The 21,867-nt window shown below is 39.2% G+C and overlaps 1 protein-coding gene across 2 annotated transcripts; it reads right to left on the minus strand.

The window, feature by feature from the left end:
- Nucleotides 1-1,474: 1,474 nt before the first annotated feature.
- bco2l (beta-carotene 15, 15-dioxygenase 2, like) lies at nt 1,475-19,236 on the minus strand. Of its 2 annotated transcripts, none has more exons than XM_044027108.1 (12): nt 19,054-19,236; nt 10,447-10,624; nt 9,852-10,063; nt 8,459-8,574; nt 8,266-8,368; nt 8,039-8,179; nt 5,525-5,685; nt 4,710-4,880; nt 3,578-3,715; nt 3,128-3,310; nt 2,842-2,952; nt 1,475-2,483 (listed from the first exon to the last, which is right to left on the minus strand). In XM_044027108.1, exons 1-12 carry the CDS (start codon nt 19,202-19,204, stop codon nt 2,367-2,369), a joined length of 1,782 nt encoding a protein of 593 aa, XP_043883043.1. In that variant the 5' UTR covers nt 19,205-19,236; the 3' UTR covers nt 1,475-2,366. The 2 variants fall into 2 exon arrangements, with proteins under 2 accessions (XP_043883043.1, XP_043883044.1); XM_044027109.1 differs by lacking the exon at nt 19,054-19,236 and adding an exon at nt 13,605-13,685.
- Nucleotides 19,237-21,867: the final 2,631 nt, after the last annotated feature.

Genomic DNA, 21,867 nt, shown 5'->3' on the forward strand with positions numbered 1-21,867 from the left:
TGCTCTAGGACAGCCACCAAATTTTGCTGAACTTGTACAACAACAATAAAGGTCTGGAACTTATTTGGAAAAGGCAAAATGGATTAATACTCTACCTCACATCCATTTGTGTTACTGTTTGTTTCCTGAAGCTACGACTGGGCCGCCATTCAATCTCGACCCAAGATATAGTCCGGGACATTTAGACATTTTATTAAAGTGGTAACTATCTGGGAAAACGCCACCATCCTCCATCCTCCACCTTAATTGCTCATTCCATTGTACTTTTAAACTTTAAAAGCGTGTGTGGTGACACTGATAAGGATTTGCTCCGCCTCAGTGCATTGCAAACAAAATTTTATCTCGAGAGGGCAAAGGTCACTGTATCTTTCCTTATCTGTTGGTCATGCCTGCTGGAGAAAGTAATGAAAGTGAATAATATGCACACATTCATACGTACACATACAGCACACACAGAGGAGTTAAGCATGACTGATTAGATCAGGAATTATGAGCTAATTAATGTGTATCTTGGGAGACCTGGGCCGCATGTTTATGAGGAGACGGCGCCTCAGTTGGATAGAAAAACAAGACAAAAACACAAGTTATGTTAATGCCCAGTATCAAATTTATTAAAACATATGCTAGAATAGCTTTATTACTTCCATTTAATTCAGTTCAGTGTAATAAATGGAGCAGTGAACCCTCTGCCTGGATGTGTCGTTATAAATTATAGACAGTAGGGACATGCTGTTGCAAAATACCTCTCTCCCGCTGTTGAATGTTTTAGCAAAATTCAATTTTGAAAGACTGATAAAGGGCAGGGAAATGCATTAAACATAATATGTTTGAAACATCTCAGCTTTTGCACAGTGTAATATATTTGACATTAACAGTAAATTTCTGGCTACAAGTTGAATTACTTTCGCCACAAATGTGTGTGTATTTACAGTATAATACCATGCTCTAGAAGTTTCACAGAAGGTTACTCTATAATTTTATAGTAAATTGACAGCTGTGGGTATAATGTCAAAGTTATGCCATATATTACTGTGATTGTGATTCACCAATATTTTACTATGTAAATATAGTATATTACTGTGATTTAGCAGTATTTCTTTTTGTATAAATACTGTATTTGACAGTAACTACACAATGGTAATGCCATATTATGGTATTTTTGCAGTATTTTCACTTATAAATACTGTTTTTACTGTATTATTACAGTGGTAATGCCATATGTTACTGTGATTTGTCAGCATGTTCTTTTATGAATACAGTTTTTACTGTATTACCACAGCGGTAATGCCATATATTATGGCAGTATTTTCCAGTATAAATACTTTGTTCGACTATAATGTCACAACGATGTTGCCATAATATGTTATACTTTGACTTAGTTTTATCTAACAGCCACACAATTAATGTTGATTTCACAATAAAATACAAAAAAGGTAGGACTGTATATTGTGAAATAATAGAGTTGAAGCCTGTGGAATGATAATAATGTCATTTATTGTGAAATTCACACTTTAAGCCTGTATCAGAGTAAATTCAAACCAGTCCATTTTTAGGTCCATGAAAATGACCTTTGTAATAAAATCACTTGTAGAGACGGTTATTTCATACATTCTGCATGAGGCCTGTGTGTCACATTCTGCACTTTTCAGTTTAACTCACATTTTATTACAAAACAAAAGGTCTGAAGTGCCATCGCTGATGTATAACAGTGAAATTAGTTTAAGGTGGTTTTCACCGTATAAAAAGCTCCACTTTTCTGATTGTGACCTCTGCCAGACTTTCTGGTGGCTATTTACCATTTAGATCCATTTGTTTTCCAGGCATTACAGACATTGTCCATTTCTATCACATTACTTTGACAGAAATTGAATTTCCTCTGATGCATTTTTATGTATCCTAAGTGCTGTTCTGTCCTCACTGGGAGTATAGCGTTTCCAGTGGCACAATGATGCTAAAACACCTCAGGTTTTAACAGTGCGGGGGAAAAAAGAGTGAAATTGATTTTATTTTAATGTCTGTATTGATTTCCATGCATGTTTTTTTCTAAATGTTTTCCACATCAAGTGTTGGTCCTTCGACAAATCTGGTTTTCAGAATCTTACACATTGAGGCCAAACTTTGCTAAAGCCACGCTGGGCTCTCTGCCTTGTTAGTGACTGTACTGGCAGCACACCGAGAGCACATGCACCTGTCTCTATTAAGGTGGCACAAAAACATAGCATGAATCTGGAGGTTGTCCCCTGTTCTTTTCTTCTTTCACAGTTCAGGGGTTTTTTGGACACAGATATTCTTTTTCTGGGGGATAAAGTGGCCGGTTGCAGGTTGGGTTTCAGCAATTTGCCCCACAGTTGCAAACACTATCCCACCTAGCCCATCTCGTTAAACACACCATGGGTCCCATATGGGATATTGACAGGGACCTCAGCTCTGGCCAGTTCAGTGAAGGTCTTGGCATCCAGGACAAGTAGGAATGTACTTTTCTCCTAGAAACAGAGAAGAGTGGATAAGTTATTCACAGTTAAAGATTTTTGTATGTAGCTGTTATTATTAGGCCCCGAGCACTCTCGCCATAGACTGCATTTCTGAAGTAGTAAATGTCGGTGAAAACGGACAAAAATATGTAAAAGTGGTGCAAAATGGCTCGGTAGTGCCCCCAAAGGTGAAACCAGGTAGGACAAAGCCGAAACTGAGGTGCACCAAATTTCACGTAACTTAGTGGAAAGATGTCATAGCCCAAGACGAACAAAAAAGTCGGGACCCAAACTGCTGTTAATGTTAAGTTAATGTTTGCTGCCTCTCATGCACATTGTTATGAAAGGTTGGTTCTTGTTGCTAACTTACTTTTCTGGGTGTGATGATGACTGACATAACCACTCCATCATCTTCCTCAGTAGCATTGGGCGAAGCAACAAAGACAGGCTCAGACGGGAACAAGCCGGGATGCCGCCACACCTACAAAGGGAAGATTACATAAATGCCTGCTTTCACTCTGAGCTGCTTCATGTCCTTAAACCAACTCCTAACCTATTGCCCCCACACTCAACGATAGAGAAACAGCTTTGATGTGTTAATACCCCTGCCCTGATAACAATAAGCTCTGTCTAGTAGTCTTTGATTGATAAGCGACCTTAAGCTCCTTGGTGTGAACATCCATCTTGAGCAGAGAGTCGCTGAAGACATGTCCAAAGCCACAGGAGTAGAAGTAGCGGTACGGTCTGCCGTTGTACTGAGCGTAGTTGATCTGAGGGAACTCGAGGCCGCCGTACTGCAGCAGCTGGTCGTCATGAAGCTCTTCGTGGGTCATGAGAACCTGTAGAGTCACAGGAAAAGCGAGGGACTTAACTGCTTAAGGGCAGTTGCTCAGTCACACAGTGAACACTCGTTTTACCAATTTTATCTGCAGGAAGTCGTGAAATTACCATCTTGCAGAAAGTATACCTTTAGTTTCTCCTCATGCTGGATAATTACAGTGAGAGGAATATGTACCCTTGCGGTTATAAAGCATTGATGTGTGCGTGATTGCAAGAATACCACATCACACTATAATGTACAGCTATTCTTTCATCGTTCTTCCTACCTCTCCTGGTTTTGTCTTCTTTGCTGTGGCTGTGCAGTTTGGCAGAGTGACAAGGTTTTGGTCCGCTGGAGTTTTTTCATCCACAGTCAGGGGCAGGATGTATCTCCTTGGAAGGTTTCTACACATCGCATTGTAAAACTGCCAAAAGAAATCAGAGAGGTATGAAAATTTAATAGACTCACAACCTCAGGGCAGGGCAATCAGACAGAACTCAGAGCAGCAGCAGTATTGTTGTGAGGTGTTTTGGAAAAGTGTGCTTCGACTAAAGTCAAATCAGAGAGATGTTCCATCAGGAACTAATTCACGTGTTCATCTGACACAGCGGGACTGCCTCTGCTTATTGATGGATGTAAGAGCATGAAGCACATTAACATCTATAGCACATGGTCGGCACAAGTGGACTGGGGCGTATTGTAAATTACGTGGCATGTAATCTTGGAGCAAAGTGAGGCACAAGGTTCAAAGAGGTTCTATATAGAGTCTGAATTGTTTATAGGCGTATTTGTGGTGTAACATTAATCAAGACAATCAGAGTTTCACTTGTTATTCCCTTTTAAAATCCGGGTTCTGTAATTTCCGACAGGCTGCACAGTGAGAGACTCAATGGTGGCCTCTGATTATCTACATTCTCACCTATAGAGCAGTTGCATGAATACCAAAACTGTGCCAAAGGCAAGGAAATGATTGATCTCTTGTATCTCTTCTTCTCGTCCAGAGTGGAATTCTTACCCACATTTCTCCTTCCCACTGCTCTAGAACAATCCTTATTCCACCAAGGAACAGTAACACTATCCTTGAGGGAACGTTCTGCATGGAATAGTTAACGCAGCAAATCTCAAGATCACTGAAATGTATTAAACATCACTATTGACGTGTTTTAAACCTGTTCGCCGTCTACCAGTCCACAACTGCGTGGGTCTCTGTGGGTATAAGAAGTGCAGTATACATTTTGAGTCCACCTATGCTTGAATAGGCGTCTTCACCATATCTGTGCTGCGCTGTGTGCTACTTTGCCAGAAAGAGCCCATTCACATTGGGCCTTAGAAGGTGTCATCGTCTGTGCTTTTCATTTTTGTCTGAAGGACAGATGAAGTTTTAGTGCTTTGTCTTTTGTATGTAATTGAGTAGTTACCTTGTCCATCTCCTCCCCTGACTCTCTGCGGAGGTTCTCCAGTGTGAACTCTGCGATGACTTGTCCCTCGTCGCCACAGCACATGTCCATAACCAAGAAGCCGTTGTCCTCGTACGCGTTGATCTGATGCAGCGTGAACATTGGCGCTGCGGTGTACTTCACTTTGCTCCGCTGTTGGACCGATCACATCAAACACGTCAAGATTCAGAACGTATTTATTAAAAAAAATTTAAAAAGTATTGTGGTCAGACAGAGCGTGGAAAATGATTTGTTATTAACACTCGGCACGGCTGCTTACAGTGTTATACCTTCACACTCTGGGAGTTTGTTATAATGGGTTCTCTGTGTCATGAGATGAGGAACTTGAGAATAAAAATTTATCGGAAACACTTTTTATATTGAGTGCGACTCTACTGTGAATAACATCCTTCAACAACATCCATGACAGACATAACAACTTTGGGAAATAAAAATCATACTAAAACTTAGTAAAACACTAAATAGTTTGATTAAAAAGTGCTTCAGGCTTCACTAAACGAGCCGTGATAGTAAACAGAACCACTGAAACCAGTACAAGAATAAAAGTTTAAAAAAATGAATTAAGTAGGAATAAAAATGATAAAAACCAAATGAATGGATAATGTGCAGTTATTATTTGTTTAAATGTGCAATAGCTGCAGGAACAAAGCTGCTTTTTTATCGCCTTATTTTAATTTCATGAATACGGGAAATCCTCTCAAATTTACTGTTGTTTATTATCTGTGTGTGTGTGTGTGTGTGTGTGTGTGTGTAGTGCGAAGCTCATTTTAACGCACCTCGCCTGTGTGTCTGTTAACCAGGTGGAAGATGGTTTGACACTGAGGCTCCCAGGTCATGGCTTTGTGAAAACTCTTCCCCTGGATTCTGTACAGCATGAACTTCATCAGGTCCAGCTTGATGGGCTGCTCGACGAACACGATGTAGTTCTCCGACATGACTGGAGAAGAGACACACGCACAGAAAACTCAAGTTGACTCATCATATTCCACGTATTTATGTGATATTTTTACCTCCTCTAGGGAGGTTATGTTTTTTGACCCTATTTGTCTGCTTGTCTGCAGCATCACTCAAAAAATATAAAGTACGGATTTGGAAGAGATTCCCCGGGGATAGGTTATGGCCCACAGAAGAAATTATTACATTTTAGCGATGATTCAGACTCGGATTCACGAGTAGTCTCAGTGGATGTTTGCACTCTCTGAGTGCTTTTCTTTCCCTCGTTCATCATACATCATTGATCATGTTGTAGCTTTGCAGTGTCATGGAGGGGGAAAAAACATTTAAATTAGATGAGTGCATAAAGTCATCAGTGCAATTCGCGGATCACATGATGCCTTGTATAACTGTAAGATGTTGCATCGCTTGTGTAATTCCTCGGTGCCAGACTGTCTGGCAGAGCAATGGTGGTCTGCTGGAAATATAGACTGAGTTGTAATCAGGGAACTGGTGCAGGACAAAGAACACGAACGGAAGAACAGAGCATTCAGTCAGACAGAGCGATGAAGTCGTGTTTCTAGAGGTCGACCGACGCGGGTTTGTCTATGGCCGATGGCTTGTTATCGTTACAGCTACAGAACCCATGTAAAGAAATTGAGTATACTAATATAAATTTACCCAACAGTATGCTATTGGGTAAAAGGGCTTTTGTCCATTCTGTGCCTTTTGCATGGAATATGTTGCAGAAAGACTGGAAACTAAGTTGATTTCACGGTCTCTGGTTAAATAAAGGTTAACTAAGAAAAACAAAAAAACGAAGAAATAATATTAAACACATCCGTGCCACCGTATGCAATACTTACTAAATTGTACAACCAACATACGATATTTTAACAGAAACAGAAAAGGCTATAAAAGTGAAGTAAAATAAAATTAGATTTAATCGCCTATAATCGACTATACTACACTGTTATAATACACAGTATTTTCAATAAAAATAATGTATAAATACATGAAAGCGGTGGTGAAAAACCTATAGAAGTGTATATATATGTGGTAAGTTCTAGACTGAGACTATAAAAAAAGCCTCAGAAGTAGGAGAGAAGAAGCAATTAACCAACAGGGGTCGACTCCACTGGTTGCAAAAAGAGCTCAATTTTCCATGTGAAAATGACCCAGTTTATAATGTCAGTAAACATCTTCCAGAGGAGTTGCTAGTTGCTCCTTTTCTTCAAAAGAACAAGATGTCAATGTTTTGAATTATGTTTAATGATGCCTGTTTGCCGGTGACATCTGTAAATTATCGTTTAAAAAATGTCATGTGCTGGTCAAATTGTGAATATGAGACTTGAAAAACAGGGGGGGGGTTCATTTGCAACTACGTGAAAACACTACATGCAGCAACGTCTATTCTTAAGTGTCCCTGAGTGAATAACATACAGATGAAAGCAAAACATGTTGTTATGACAGCAGAACAGCAGTTACACAAGCTGTGCGTATCGTGGCACCAGCGCTCTCACAAAGCAGAGGAGAAAGCGCTCGTTTCTGCGCGTGAGTCAGAGGCAGATTTGTAGACCGAGAAAGATAGTGAGACAAAGGAGCTGTGATTGACAAAGGGAATCAGCGCAAGACTGGAATTCAAATTAGCAATTAATAATGAGATGTTCTCCTTCAGTGAAGTAGACTTGTCCTGACAGTGGGGACAAAAAAAAAGGAAACTCTTTGAGAGTTCCTTAATTCCTCTACAGAATACGGCCAGTGTTCAGACTATTTAAAAAAAAAGAAGAAGGTCCTAATGCATCTTGTTAAGACTGTGGTAAAAGAGCTCCAGATGTCATGTGACTCAGTTTGTTTACACTGCCATGGTGACACGAAAAGGTTCTGCAGAATTAAACTCTGTCAGAGTTCATTGCGAATGACATCTTCAACTTTCTGATAAAGTTTGCCTCATCCTTGTTGGGAGAACGCCTCAAAATCGCAATGAAAGCATGGAAAATAAACAGGATATTAAGGTTTAGAAGTGCTTGTCTCTATCTATGGCCCTGCGATGGACTGTCCTATCACCCTACGTCAGCTGAGACTGGCGCAGCACCCTCCGCGACCCTCCTGTGGAGGATGAAGCGGTAGAAAATGGATGGACGGTTTTGTAACCGTATCACTCAGTTTTGCTTTCAGAGTGTTTTGTGGCAGTGATCCAACTCTACCATTTCACAAGATCTTTGATGATCCGGTGAAATGTTCTGATTGCTTGTCCAAACTCTTTTGGTATCCCAGGGCACAACAACTATCCACCAAACTTCACTTTTTATGAATACAGCCAGCAAAGAGCAAGCTTCAGGAGGGTTTCCTCTTACCAAAGCTGTGATAATAGGAGGGTTTCCGGGGTTCGGCTGCAGGGATGGAGCAGACCACTTTGGTTCCAGTCAGATCCGCTGAGTCCCCCATTGCTGCATTGTCGTCAGGAGGAGGCACGCGGATGATGGTGTAGAAGTAACCTGTAGGATGCCCAAAAGTAAACATGATATGTGTTGTACATTGTGTACAGTGCAGAGCACGTAAATAAGTAGTGAGTGAAAGTTACCGTTTTTGCCGTACGAGTTGCCCATGTTGTACGAGGCCCCTTCGCGGTCGTAATGCGGGTGAGCTGTAGCTGCGTTAACCGCAACAAATTTACTCCAGTCCACCTTTAACAGACGGCACCAACAGCTTTGTTACCTTCATCATCATCAGTCCAGTTCCTCACATTTCCTCCTCAGACTGACACATTTACTGACCTTATCCTTTGTCTCCAGACTTTGTGGATCTATTCGCCGCATGAAGTTGGTCTCTGTGCTGACGTAGTAGTCTCCCTTGTACTTGACAAAGTTCACGCTGGCATTATCTGTGGTCTCTGTTCACACGTGCAGATAGAAAGAAATAACTTCAGGTGAGTGAAGGACCGCGGTATGACCAATATTAAATATATTATATATTTTAAAATGAAAAACATTATTGCTCGCTCAAGTATAGTTCTTTTATAATTTACTTGTGCACTTTGTGATGTGACTTTGTCAGTTGTGACCGAGTTTAAAGGAGAAAAGGTTGACAAACATTTGTACTGCTTACTGGCTGTGCGAAATGTCTGGACTTGCTTCATTTTTTTGGTTTTAAAATGGGGTTTTCTTGCGATAATGGACTGATTTCTACCACAGTCAAGCTTTAACACCGCCAGAAGAAGAGAAAGGAGTTATGTTATCCCAAGATAATTCATTTATCTTGTTATCGCAAAAAAAGAGCCTTGTTATGTCGTGATAACACAAGATAACAGGCCGTTACACCCCTGATAACAAGATTATTTTTCCGTGATCCTGCGATAACACAATGAAAACACATAATAGCGACCTTAGCCACTCTAGGCACCCGTATATTACTTCACATTACGCTACATTATATGACAGTGTTGACAGCTCCTGCCTGTGGGAACTCATGGATCTCTGGGGTCTTGACCTATGAATAACACCCGCACTAGCTTCTGTCTTATCTGTTAACCAATAACCAATTCCCTTTCATTATCTCATATCTCACCCATAATGGAGATTGTAAAAGTGTTTTTTAATCCGTTACATTCAATCCAATCCATCCTTTCCCATGCGTCCAAGATTATCAACTTACAACAGGGCTGGTCTGCATCACCTATATTCGTGCTAAGCTAACAAAAATAAAGAGGGTAATAGAATACAAGGCTGGACATGGGACAATATTGGTCAGGGTTTCACTCTCTGAATTGAACTGAAAGAAGTGGATGTTTACTTTACCAAGGGCAATATTTTTTGAAACTAAAGAAATACCATTTACCAACTGTAGGGGGAACCAGAGAGCAATGTTACTTTAATCATTACCAATTAATGCCCAACCTTAACCTTAACCTGTCCCGAAAAATCAAATCTTAGCCCTAAACTTAACCAATTCCTCAAACATGGGGTCTGCCTCATTAGGACCAGGCTTTGGTCTCCATGAGGACTTCTGGTCCTGACAGAAAAGGTCCAAACTACACACACACACACACACACACGTATGATAATGACACATCAGCTTTCATTAGCCTGCAGACGGGATGCACAGTGCAGCAGCATCTGGAGTCAATACAAGAAATAGAATATGCAGTATGAGGAGAAGAGCGAGACGTACTGGGAATCTGAAATCGCGAAAAGAAGCGGGCAAAGATGTTCTTGCAGGGATCAGGCATGGCCAGTGTTCCGAACTCTGACACCACGATGCGATTCTTCTCCGAGTTTTGGACGAATGAGTCACTCCGCAGGAAGCGGCTGCAGTACGAGACTCGGCCGTCACAGATGTGGAACCGGTGCATCATGGCCATGCCGTCAAACCAGTGGGTGTACCTAACAACATTTTAAAAAAAAAGTCGAAGTAGACAATAGACACCAGGAATTACAACTTTAGAGGGAAAATATCTTATTCTTTAATCATCATTTTGAGGAAAAGAGTCATTTGTCATGGCTGAAGGCCTTAAAGGCCCAGTGTGTAACATTTAAATGGTGCAAACTAATCGTGTTCAAGTAACAATAAAAAGTCAATTTAACACCAAAATTGCGAGAATTTTGAGGTTTCAAAATGGGAGTTTGTCCATTTATCTTCTCAGTCAATGATCGTGACAATCATTTTCGCTCCTAATTACGCAATCAGTTGCTGTTCTACTATATTATCCATCCTCTAAATGTTAGATGTCTATAAGAGTATTTTCTCAATGTTGTTTCGGAAATACCTGTCTTTCCCAAACTCAAATTTCCCAGGACCATTTCTCAAGAAGCTCCCGTTGATCCATGTTGGAATGGTTCCGTTGACTGTGGTCGGAATGGGATCAGGAGTTTCTTCCCCAGTCCGCACCAGAGGGGCCACGCTCTCCAGCCCCTTGGCCTGTGGACATCGCTGCCTGCTGGACACTGAGGAGAGGAGAGGAGAGGAGAGGAGAGGAGAGGAGAGTCATAAAAATCTATTCTTGTAACCAGACGTTCATTCTCCTCTAATATCTCAAACACGTGTGACGATTCTGGAGCCAATGTAATATTATTGACGTTTGGTATGTATTTTTGGAAAGTTTCTTTCCACTCAGATGTTGCCCAAATAAGGAGGCAGACTCTGTGATTGGTCACGTGATCTGCAGTTCAGCTCAGCTGTAAAACATTTGTCCCCCCCCCCCGAGTGCAGCGCGTTTGTTCACTCATGAATAAAACCTTCAGTGTGCGGTGGTTTTTCACTTTTGATGCTCGCATACAATTTAAATTTTAATCAGAGAAGACAGTGAACAATGTGTGAAGATCAATCAGAGAGGAACTCCTCATCACGGGAGGGGATTCCTAAGCAGTGGCTGAACTTTTGACCCCACAACTTTACCCTCTCTCCACACAGGTGTCCTTTTAAGGACATGAATGAGCATGTGACATATCTTTATTGTGATAAATCAAATGAATACAGTCTAATTATAAGATAATTGTAGCGTAAACAAATGTCTGAATAAACCTCTGTATGAATCCATGTAGATATTCACACATCTGTAAACAGTGAAAGGTCAGTATTTATAGCATAGTATATGTAGCTGCTTCACCCATTCACTCTCACGTTCACAGTGCATTTTCTATTTTGCACACACACAAAAAAACGGCCCTATTTGAAAATAGCCAAATATTCTGAAAGCGAAATAATCTGCCAATGGGGTTAGCAACTTTCTGCTGCCACTTTCAGAATATGCTACTTTTTTATATGCCTTAAAATGAGGGAAAAAACAGGCCAAAATGTAATCCTGAACTTCTGTCATGTAAGAAATATTTATATATTATTAAGATGACTTTAAGAATATATACCTTAGAATATCTTACATTTGCACATACACCAATTTTTTAACCAATTATTACTTTTATGTATTAATTGTTTTTATGTTTTATTCCCTCGTTATTATGCCTTTTACTTTCTAAAGCTTTGTAAAACATGTGTTCTAGAAATAAAGTTGACTTGAGCATTCTGTGTTAGTAAATTTGATTTCTTTATTTAACACAAACTGAATACACACCAGCAGTGAACACCACATAAAAGGTTTTATTTGAGCTTTTTACTGGCAATTAAAGCTTAAAGCAGCAGTCTCAAAGTTGTGGCCTATTTCATATGCCCTGGCATTTAATATCAAGTAATAATGGAGTTATTTCTGTGGATTTCTTACATACATTTTTATCGTGAACTATTTATCGTTCCATATCAACACAGACAGTTTTATTTTGAAATTCTGCGAAATATATATCATCATAATATTTTTATTGCATTATAATGATAGAATTTTAAGTTCACTTTGCCCACCCCTGCTGAATCATTTACTTTTTCCAAAAAAATGTGACTTTTTTCACTTGACCTGCCCCCTACTGGCCAGATTAGGTGCTCTGTGGCCCTGCAGTCATTTGTGTTTTCTTCAAACTACATTATTTTTCTTTTTAGACAAAAAAAAAAAAGACATATCACCCAGATATGAGGCTTATTTTTTTCATATAGAGTTTTCACACGCTCAGGAGCAAAACTGCCCAAGGACACATCAGCATGCAGACTACAAGAGCTGAGAATCGAACCCACACCCTTCACTACCACTGAGCCGCCGTCGCCCCCATTCTTGGCAGAATTACGCTCAATCTAAACATCCAGACTCTGCGAGTGACCTAAAATGGCTCCGTGAGATCACATTACGCTCCATTACATTACAGCTTTAACAGCTCCTGCCTGTGTGAACTCATGGCTCTCTGGGGGCCGTGCACTATGAATGACACCTGCACTATCTACTGTCTTATCTGTTATCCAATAACCAATTCCCCTTCATTACCTCGTATCTCAAACATAATGGAGACTGTAAAATATATATGAGCGTTACGTGATTAGCGAACGCAAATCAATGCGGGTCAATATGGAGCCCCGTGCTGAGCCCAAGTTTTTCCGGACTATATGTGAGCTGTTATTGCGGCCAATCAGCAGTAGGGCGGAATTTTGTCCATTCCCGTGACCGGAGCGCGGCGGACAATAAAAGCAAGAATGTGCAGCGGAGAGATAACCACCATAGGGGTTTAACTGTCTCGTACAGTGTTGACTTTGTGAGTTTTGATTGTGATTGCTACAGAGCTGCAAATGAAGCTTGAATGTGTGCTGTCATTTTTAGGTGTGTGTGTACGCGTGTGGGGTGTGATTTTGTGTAGTTTTCTTCTGCTGCATTCAGATTTGAGTCTCTTGATAACAAAGCAGTGATGAGCTCAGAGCTGTTGTGGATAATAGCTTCAGGTATTGCTTTTTTATCTGTCTGTTCCCCCCTCTTTTTGTTTTTTTTTTGCAACAGTAGTATATTTATAGCAACTCATGCTTTAATGACTTGTTTTCTTCGAGGCACCAACATCATGTCGGTATACGAGTAAATGACCTTGTTAGAATTAGCCGTTATTTTCCTGCAAGTCTTTTTAATTTCTGCTCTTTTCTTTTCTTTTTAAACCGTGAAAGGAACTGTCAACCAGTTTTCTCCTTTTAGTTAGCAGCTGAGAATGACTAAACGCTGCTAATGAGACATTGTGCATATTCCCTCTCCAGCTCTAATTCAACACAAGACCTTAAAGCAGGGACAATAGGAAATGCCACTGTGTCTTTGTGTAACTGCAGCAACTCTGATTTTATTTAAATGAAACAAATACCATTATGACTATACCAAGCTCCTGGAGTTAGTTTTTCTGTGTATGGTCCCTTTTAGAATGGGAAAGTTGCCATTTAAAATACAAGGCTTTGATTTTTTTTATTTGTATTTTTTCTCAATGATAACAGGTATTCACAAAAATCATGTCTTTCCTCCAAAATAACTAATAACACACTCACACAAAAAAGGAAAATCCAGAAGTGGTGTCTACTCACTGCTGTGTGTCTGAGGCTCTGTGGTTGTGGACATGGCGTCGTTCCCACATATTTGATCAGACCAAAGCAGAGGGTTTTATACAAGCCCCGAGGAAAACCTTTGAACCCTTGGAGCGATACCAAGTTGGGGAAGTAATAACACACAGTAAACACTACAGAACATTGTTGACGATGAACCAATCCCAGACCAACCCACAGCCACCACGCTGTCACTCAAATCAAGTTACACTACTCACACAGCTGAGGGCTTTTCTGACACACACACACAGAGAAAGAGAGAAATGGTTTATAAATAGAGCACAAAATCCATTCATCACAAACGCAGCCCCTGGTTCATTATATGCATACAAGGACCACATCCTCATCAAAACAAACCATGGATGCATAAGTGTTCAATTATTCACTTGATTATAAAAAGCCGATCAATTACTGTGACTAAACAAAACTAGGACTGCACACTGGTTTGAAGACATGGTTTGTGCATTAGAAGAGAAAAGAGTTCACCGGAACAAAAAATACAGTTTACAAACTGTAGGGGGAACCAGAGAGCAAATCCTACTTTGTGTTACGATCACCATTACCAATTAATACCTAACTGTAACCTGACCCTATCCCCAAATCAAATCTCAGCCCTAAACTCAACCAGTTCCTCAGAAATGTGGTCTGCCTCACTGGGACCAGGTTTTGGTCTCCATGAGGACTACTGGTCCTGAAAGAAAAGGTCCAAAAGCGATAACAGAGTTCGGAAATGGCCCTCACGGCCCCAGTATGACTTGAGGAGTCTCCACCATTTGTGCCTTTTTCTATGAATACTGGATCAACCACGTTGTGATGGGAGGCCAAAATGTATGAGGGGGCGCTATAGAGCCAGTATGCCACGCCCAGTCCTAAGGGAGGTAACTTAATTATTTCAAATCTGTGTGTCAAGTCAACGACTGGGATTTTTGTGCAGTAGAATTCATTTCTTAAACGTTTCGGAGCAGAATTTCTCTGTGTTTTCAATTGCTGATATCTTTTTTGAACTAAAAAAAAAAAAATCACTTCCTGCGTGCAGCGTCACTGGGCGACACAAGCTCCCAAACACTGCTACAGCCAGTGACACGGAGTGAGTCATGTGGAACCTTGTGCACGGACTTAAACAACATTGCATGAACTCATTTGAAAACGGTTTAATTTTTACCAAACCATGCGTTTATATCTTAAAAGTTAAGCACCAAACTTTGAAAAAAAAGAGAGAAATGAATGCAAAGATGCTGATGCAAATGTGGTAAATCAGCAGAGCGAGTGAAGCCTGCTGAACAATCACACAGGCGACAAAACTCTGCAGCAGACTGAATATGTGCATATCGACTGGGGAGACTCAGTGCACCACAATTTCATCACCTATGTAGCCTCTCTCAAGTCGCTCCACAAGGCTTTCCTGTATAGATTCAGTGACGCTGGTGGACCTTGTTTAAGACATGGGGAGTTATTCAGGTGTTTTTTTTATGTTCCGTGCTGCTGGTGGAGGCACAAATTACTGCACAAATGATGTTACAGGTCATGTAGCTTTCTTTGATAAAAGCATGCTAAGCAGATAAGTCTGAGGCAAGTCAAGGCCGGGACAACTCAGCCCGACGTTACATGAGGCTGGGTCAGCTGGAAGGTAAAGAGGATAATAAGCCTGTAAAAAAAAAGGGCAAAAGTACTTGCACTGCTACATTCATTCCATCCTAATGTTATTATAATTACAAAAGTAGAAGCGTTCCAATTTCAAATTTGGATCACACAGATTATAATAATTGCACGCAGATATGAATTATTCCCCAAACACCCATTTAGAAAAGGTGTTTTCAACCACAGTTAGACTTTTAAACACTTCATTTAAAAAATGTTACTGTGAACGTTTGGAGATGATATCCCAACACCTTTATTTTTGTTTTATGTATTTTTTAGAATAAAATCATTTGAATCAGCTTTCAGATCAATCACAGTCCGGTCAGACTTGAAACGTGCTCATTTATACAACAGGAGGATAAAAGGACACAGCACGACTCAAAGAAAAGGACATTTATAATTATAGCCCCCACTTGGAACAGATGTGCCAATTGCTGTGGCTCATATGATGCAGGTTATCAGTTGGTTAATGTGCACAGTATGACATGTAGTACACAGTAGTGCAGATTTATTACTGTCGTGAACAAAAATTAAAATAAAAATGAATGTATAGAAGCCATAAGAATTAAATATAGAAGAGCAAAAAATTGAGTATTCCAAAAATAGCAAATAATAACATGGAAATCATCATTTCATCATTTGTGATTTTAAATGGTGGTAGTATGCACTCGTCTTTGTTACCGCTGTATTTTAGAACAATTATACATTGATGCAGATGACCTTTAGTTTAGCTTTACACATAGTCATGAAGTCTGTGCACATTGGCTGATTTTATCTAATCTCACTAGTTACTGTCTGGCTCCTGCAATTTGTGGGTCATAGCATGCTGAATTGTTTTACATAAATTTAACATTTTGCAGCTCCTTTTTCCTTTTGAGCCTGAAAATTCACCATTAGACTCCATGGGTAATCGATATTGTCAATAAAAAACACATGTGGAAACAAAAAGAAGGTAATGGTTGTTATTTTTCATGCGTATCTATTTGCCTGTTAAATCCGTAAATATTCTGTCAAATAATAATGTCAAGTTCTGATGAGCGTCGCCTTTGGTTCTATGACACTGTGTGCGGAGCAATTATGCCACGTAACCCTGCACAGAAAAAAACAAGCGGCGCAAATCTGAAACAGATGTGGTGACTCCACAACCAAAATAAACCACGTAGACAGAGATTTGTGTTTAACTATGACAAATGTGCCAGAGCAAAAGAACAATAGTCAAAGACTGAGTGTAAAAATAGACGGACTAATAAATCTTAAGTAACAGAGGGACTGATAAATGTAGACAAGATGGTAATGAAATGCTTGCCTCTGATATTTATCGAGTTTCATACCTGCCGGGGGCCAGACCACAAATTATTTTGGAGGCAGCCTCCGTTTAATTTCAGACAGAAAGCGCATAAAACAAACCAAAAACAGCAGCCAGACACATGTGGAGCCCCCAAATAAATAAAAGAATGAAAATAATGTGATTAACTATGACAAGAAAATATAATAAAATATGTAACATAATAAAAAAATAAGGCGGCTACAGCAAAAAACATAAAGGGATCTAAAAGTCAGGGACTTCTTTCCTGGTGTATCACAACAGAAAGTGAAGAGGTAACGATAGAGACTTTAGACCGTATACACAGGTGCATACACAAAACCAGACAATAGGGAAACATACAACTGAAAACAAAAGTTCCACATGTGTGTCAGATAAAAAAATGGACAGCAAAAATATGAAAATGAATTATATTAAGACATAAAATGATGTGTGAGATCCCTCTACAATTGTAAGTGATACAATAGTCAAGCACTGGCTATTTTGAGGTGGTGGTCCCCCCAAATCAAATTCTGCTCAGGGCCCCATAAAGGTTTGGGCCAGCCCTGCAAGAACACCCACCAGATAAATGGTAAGTTGTTAAAGCAGCAATCAGTTTTTCACACGGCTTCTATGTGACGTGACAGGCTGCACTCAGTCCCACTCCTCCAGCTCCCACTTATCGCGAAAGAAATGGAAACTTTGACAAGCGCATACAAGACCTGTACACGAACCAGTCAGGTCATGATCTGCTCGGAGGATTTAATTAAAGTCATTATAATTTCCGACCCGGGAGTATTTACAGGATGACTGTCGAGAAGTGGCGGATTGAAACTGCACTAAGCAGAGGCATCAAAATGAAATAAACATATGCCGTAACAACTGGGAAGTGGCGACGGGGGATGTTAACGTCAGCAGGAAAGGATGATGATAAAAGCAAATCAAAATCAGGCAGCCAGTGTTTGGATTTACACCACCTGCAAATAAAGCAGCCACTGGGAAATGCAGTTGTATATTTTTAAAGGCCAGCAAGCTTAATATTATGGATGTTAGTGGCGAAATTAGACTTTTGTTGCAAATCAAAAAAGAACCACCTCACTATAGCATTCCAGTGGTGCAATTCAAAACCCTACAGCTGACTGCAGCCAACGGCTCCAAAGCCGCCACAATAATATTTACACATTATTGCAAAATCTTTTGCCTTTGCTCCACACGGAGAATAGCAATGACCGGTACAGTGTTTACTGCCTCAAAGTGATATAAACCAAGCATAAACTTTACACACAGTGTCACTCATAGTTCAGCATCTGCTCCGATAGGCAGAGCAAGTTAAAGTGTGTATGTTACCAACTCCCCGAGGGTTTCGCTCATTCTCACTCTGCCGTGAAACCAGTAAACCTCACTTCAGAACATAACAGACTGAATCTAAGCGTATGTAAACATATTTATGTGGTAAGGGGAGCAGGGCTTTCAAATGGACTCTTTTTCTATGTTAGATTTCTTTTTTTCTCCCTTTCATTGTTTCCTTCATAGGCAGCCACAACACCACCAATCACATTTAAAAATGAATAAATAAGACTAATGTATTCAACACTCCATGTGTGCTTTCATACGCCATTTCTTACCACTTAATAGCTTAGCATCTCATAATAATAACATAGCATCTCATAATTTTGACTTAGTAGCTCTCTTTTCTACCTTTATTTATACACGTAATCCCATTGCAACATGGGGTTTTACTGACTTACTATCTCATATAATGACTTAGTATCAACGATGCTAATTACAATTCACAACCAAAATACGTCAACCAAAGAAAACAAGTTAAAGTTGAAGTTTGTATCACTTTAAAGTGATACAAACCGACCATTTTTTAATGATTCAAAAAGTGTTTAAAAATGAGGGATGAATGAAAAAATAAATCAATAACCAAAAAAGGAATAAGCTCAAGGCTTCAAGAGATTAAAATCATGTAAAATTGAAACAACATTCTTGGGGCTGAGGGTGTGTCACACACACATTCACATTTATATGCTTTTAGTGTGGACCAAAGTCTGTGAATGTCTCTGTCGGTCACTGTTTGTACATAACATAAAGAAGATTAATGCACTGATACCAAACCTCCTGTTCGACAAACATGTAGACAAGCCACTTTTTCAAGACACAATTTCAACACAAAGACATCCTGTTGTGGAGGAAATAATGGACGATGAAGACATACGTGAAGTTTTAAAGCCCCAAGCTTTATTTGCAAGTTAGAAATACAATGGGCATAGAAAAGTAACTCTGCCAATCAGCAGTTTTTCAGCACAGAAAGCGTCGTGTGCTTCTGTGTCACCTGACAACATTCCTGTGCCGCACAGAGAGTGGTGCGTCTCATGTTACAGCTGACAGTGAAGTGAAGGCGGAACTATAAGTGCGACGCGAGCAAAGCGAGATTGTTGGGATATGGACTTAGAATCAGCCCTTCAGAACGTTCTGCATGCTCACCTGTGGAGTGGGGAGAGTCTGACGTCACTGTCTGCATCCTTGGTTGAAAACGCCAGAAAGTGCCCACGAAAAGGTTCCTACTAATCTTCCACAGAGTCATGACTAATGCAGTCAGCCTCGCTCTCTGTCTTTCTCTCACTCTCTCTCCCATAAAACTACAACAGGAAACATTGTGTCCGTCCTCCGCCTGTTTCTCACTGCAGAAACTCTTTTCATGCCTGTTTTTATTTCCAGCAGCTTGTTTTTGAGCTTTAGATTGTAACTGCTGAGCAGAATCAGACAAACCTCTGAAGCTATAAAGATAAGATGCAATAACAACTTCAGAGTCAAGCAAACAACCGGGTTTTAACCCATCTGGGTTTCATGTGGATTTAATTTGTTCTTTTCTGATGCTTATGTTGTTACTATGTTCAAATGACAATGCATTTCCTATTGTTTTCAAGTGCAACAGTGAAAATAAAATGAAATAATCTCACTCCTTTTGATATCTGTAGCAAAAAAAAAGAGATCAGAGACCAAACTCTCTGTATTTTACTCCTAAAATTCATTCTTTCATTTATAATTAATCACAACTTCCACATTTAAGACACATTCCTGATTCACTTGCATCATATTTATTGACTATATCTCTTGTGCAGCAGGTTCTGTGCATAGTTTTATAATAAACTGCAATGTCTCTCGTTTTATTAGAACATTCCTTTCTTTTTAAAATCTTCTCTCTTTAGATCTTTGTACTACAAATGTGAAGGGTTATTTTATTTCCCTTTCATTGTTTCCTTCATAGCCGGCCACAATACCACCAATCACATATAAAAATGAATAAATAAGACAAATGTATTCGACACATGGATACAAAGCTCTATGGAAGCCCTTTACCGACACTTAATGGCTTAACATCTCATAATAATGACTTAATATCTCATGATTAGGACTTTTTTATTTAACTTTTTATTTACAGGTTCTCTTTCAAGAGAGATCTCATAATTATGACTTAGTATCTCATAATAATGATTATATCATGACTTAGCATCTCATAATAATGACTAAGTATCTCATAACTAAGTAACTCATAATAATGACTATATCATGACTTAGTATCTCATAATAATGACTTAGTATCTCATAATAATGACTAAGTATCTCATAACTAAGTAACTCATAATAATGACTATATCATGACTTAGTATCTCATAATAATGACTTAGTGTCACATTATTTTGACTTAGTATCGCATAATATTGTCTTAGTATCTCATGACTTAGTTTCTCATAATAATGAATTAGTATCTCATAATAATGACTAAGTATCACATAATAATGACTTAGTATCTCATAATAATGACTTAATATCTCATAATAATGACTTAGTGTCTCATTATTTTGACTTAGTATGACATAATATTGTCTTAGTATCTCATGACTTAGTTTCTCATAATAATGACTTAGTATAGCATGACTTAGTATCTCATAATAACAACTTAGTATCTCTTAATAATGACTTAGTATGTCACAACCGGGTTTTATTTGTTCTTTTATGTTGCTATTGTTGTTACTATGTTGAAATGGCAATGCATTTCTTTTTTTTTCAACTGCAGCAGTGAAAAAAAAAAGATATTTTATTAATAATAATCCTTTTGATATCTGTAGCAAAAATCAATTTTGAGGAAGATCTACTCGTAATAGCCAGTGCGCTCCAAGAGAGCAAACTTTCTGTATTTCATTTCTAAAATTATTTTATTTCTAATTAATCATAACTTCCACATTTAAGATAATTCACTTGCATCATATTTACTGACTTTATCTGTTGTGCAGCAGATTCTGAGCATAGTTTTATATTAAATCAACTGCAGTTTTTTTTTTGTTGACTGTAATGTCTCATTTTAAATGAATATCTTCTCTCTTTGGATCTTTGTACTACAAATGTGAAGGGTTGGTGGTATTCAGGTCAGGTTAATGTTTTATGCACTTATATCATTCAGTGTGTGAGCTTGAGTTCATGATGTTGGTGTCATCTGCCCACTGCAGATTAATGAACACATGGGTTTTAATCAGAAATTTGGAAAGAGAAGTGTCTGTTCTGGACACATGCCTGCAGATTTCAAGAGGCATTTTTCAATTATTTGGGAAAATCACAGCTTTGGAGAGGCTCAAACACACACACACACACACATGAGGACACATCATAAACATAATGTATTCCCTAACCCCTTAAACTAACCTTAACCATCACAACCCTTACCCTGTAACCCTTTAAAGTAGTGGGGCGCAGACAAAATATCCCCTCAAAGATAGGTTTGTACATGTTTGGTCCTCACAAAGATATGAATACATGTATACACACACACTCAGGCTCAGCATGTCTCACTTGTTGTTGTTGCTGCTGCTTTTCAAGTGTTTTTTTTTATTATTTTGTTTCCGTCATTGTTTTTTTGAATCCTATAATTTTCCACGGTCTGCAAACTACAGAGAAGTGGCTCTCACCAAACTTGATACGTAAATTCAGCTGTTACAAGTTGTGAAGTATTCTCTCTCACTCTCATATGTATGTCGGGCTCTGACTATTATTTTAGATGTCATTGTTTTTTCTGTCTGAACCGTTCCCCAGTTTAGACACAGGATTGATTTCCTGAGTGGCTCACTTCAACAAGCGTGGATGCTGTTTTCTTGCATCAAACACAAAATAAAGCAACGGAATGTATCTCTATCTCCCCGTCTGTCTCTTTTAAAACCAAATCAGTTTGGTGTCTAAACAGATAAATTGTCCCATCTAGTGGTGAACTGGGAGATTAATTGATTCATGAGCCGAAAGTCCAGT

This window comes from Solea senegalensis, linkage group LG5 (assembly GCF_019176455.1).
Source record: "Solea senegalensis isolate Sse05_10M linkage group LG5, IFAPA_SoseM_1, whole genome shotgun sequence".
Taxonomy (NCBI): Eukaryota; Metazoa; Chordata; class Actinopteri; order Pleuronectiformes; family Soleidae; genus Solea; species Solea senegalensis.

Excerpts from the sequence above, each read along its gene's own strand:
- bco2l (XM_044027108.1), bottom strand. The coding sequence starts at position 19,204 with ATGGGAGAGAGAGTGAGAGAAAGACAGAGAGCGAGGCTGACTGCATTA. Across the intron at positions 8,575-9,851 it reads TTCGCGATTTCAGATTCCCA|AGACCACAGATAATGCCAGC; the intron begins GTACGTCTCGCT and ends ACGTGTGAACAG. Across the intron at positions 3,311-3,577 it reads AGAAGACAAAACCAGGAGAG|GTTCTCATGACCCACGAAGA; the intron begins GTAGGAAGAACG and ends GTGACTCTACAG.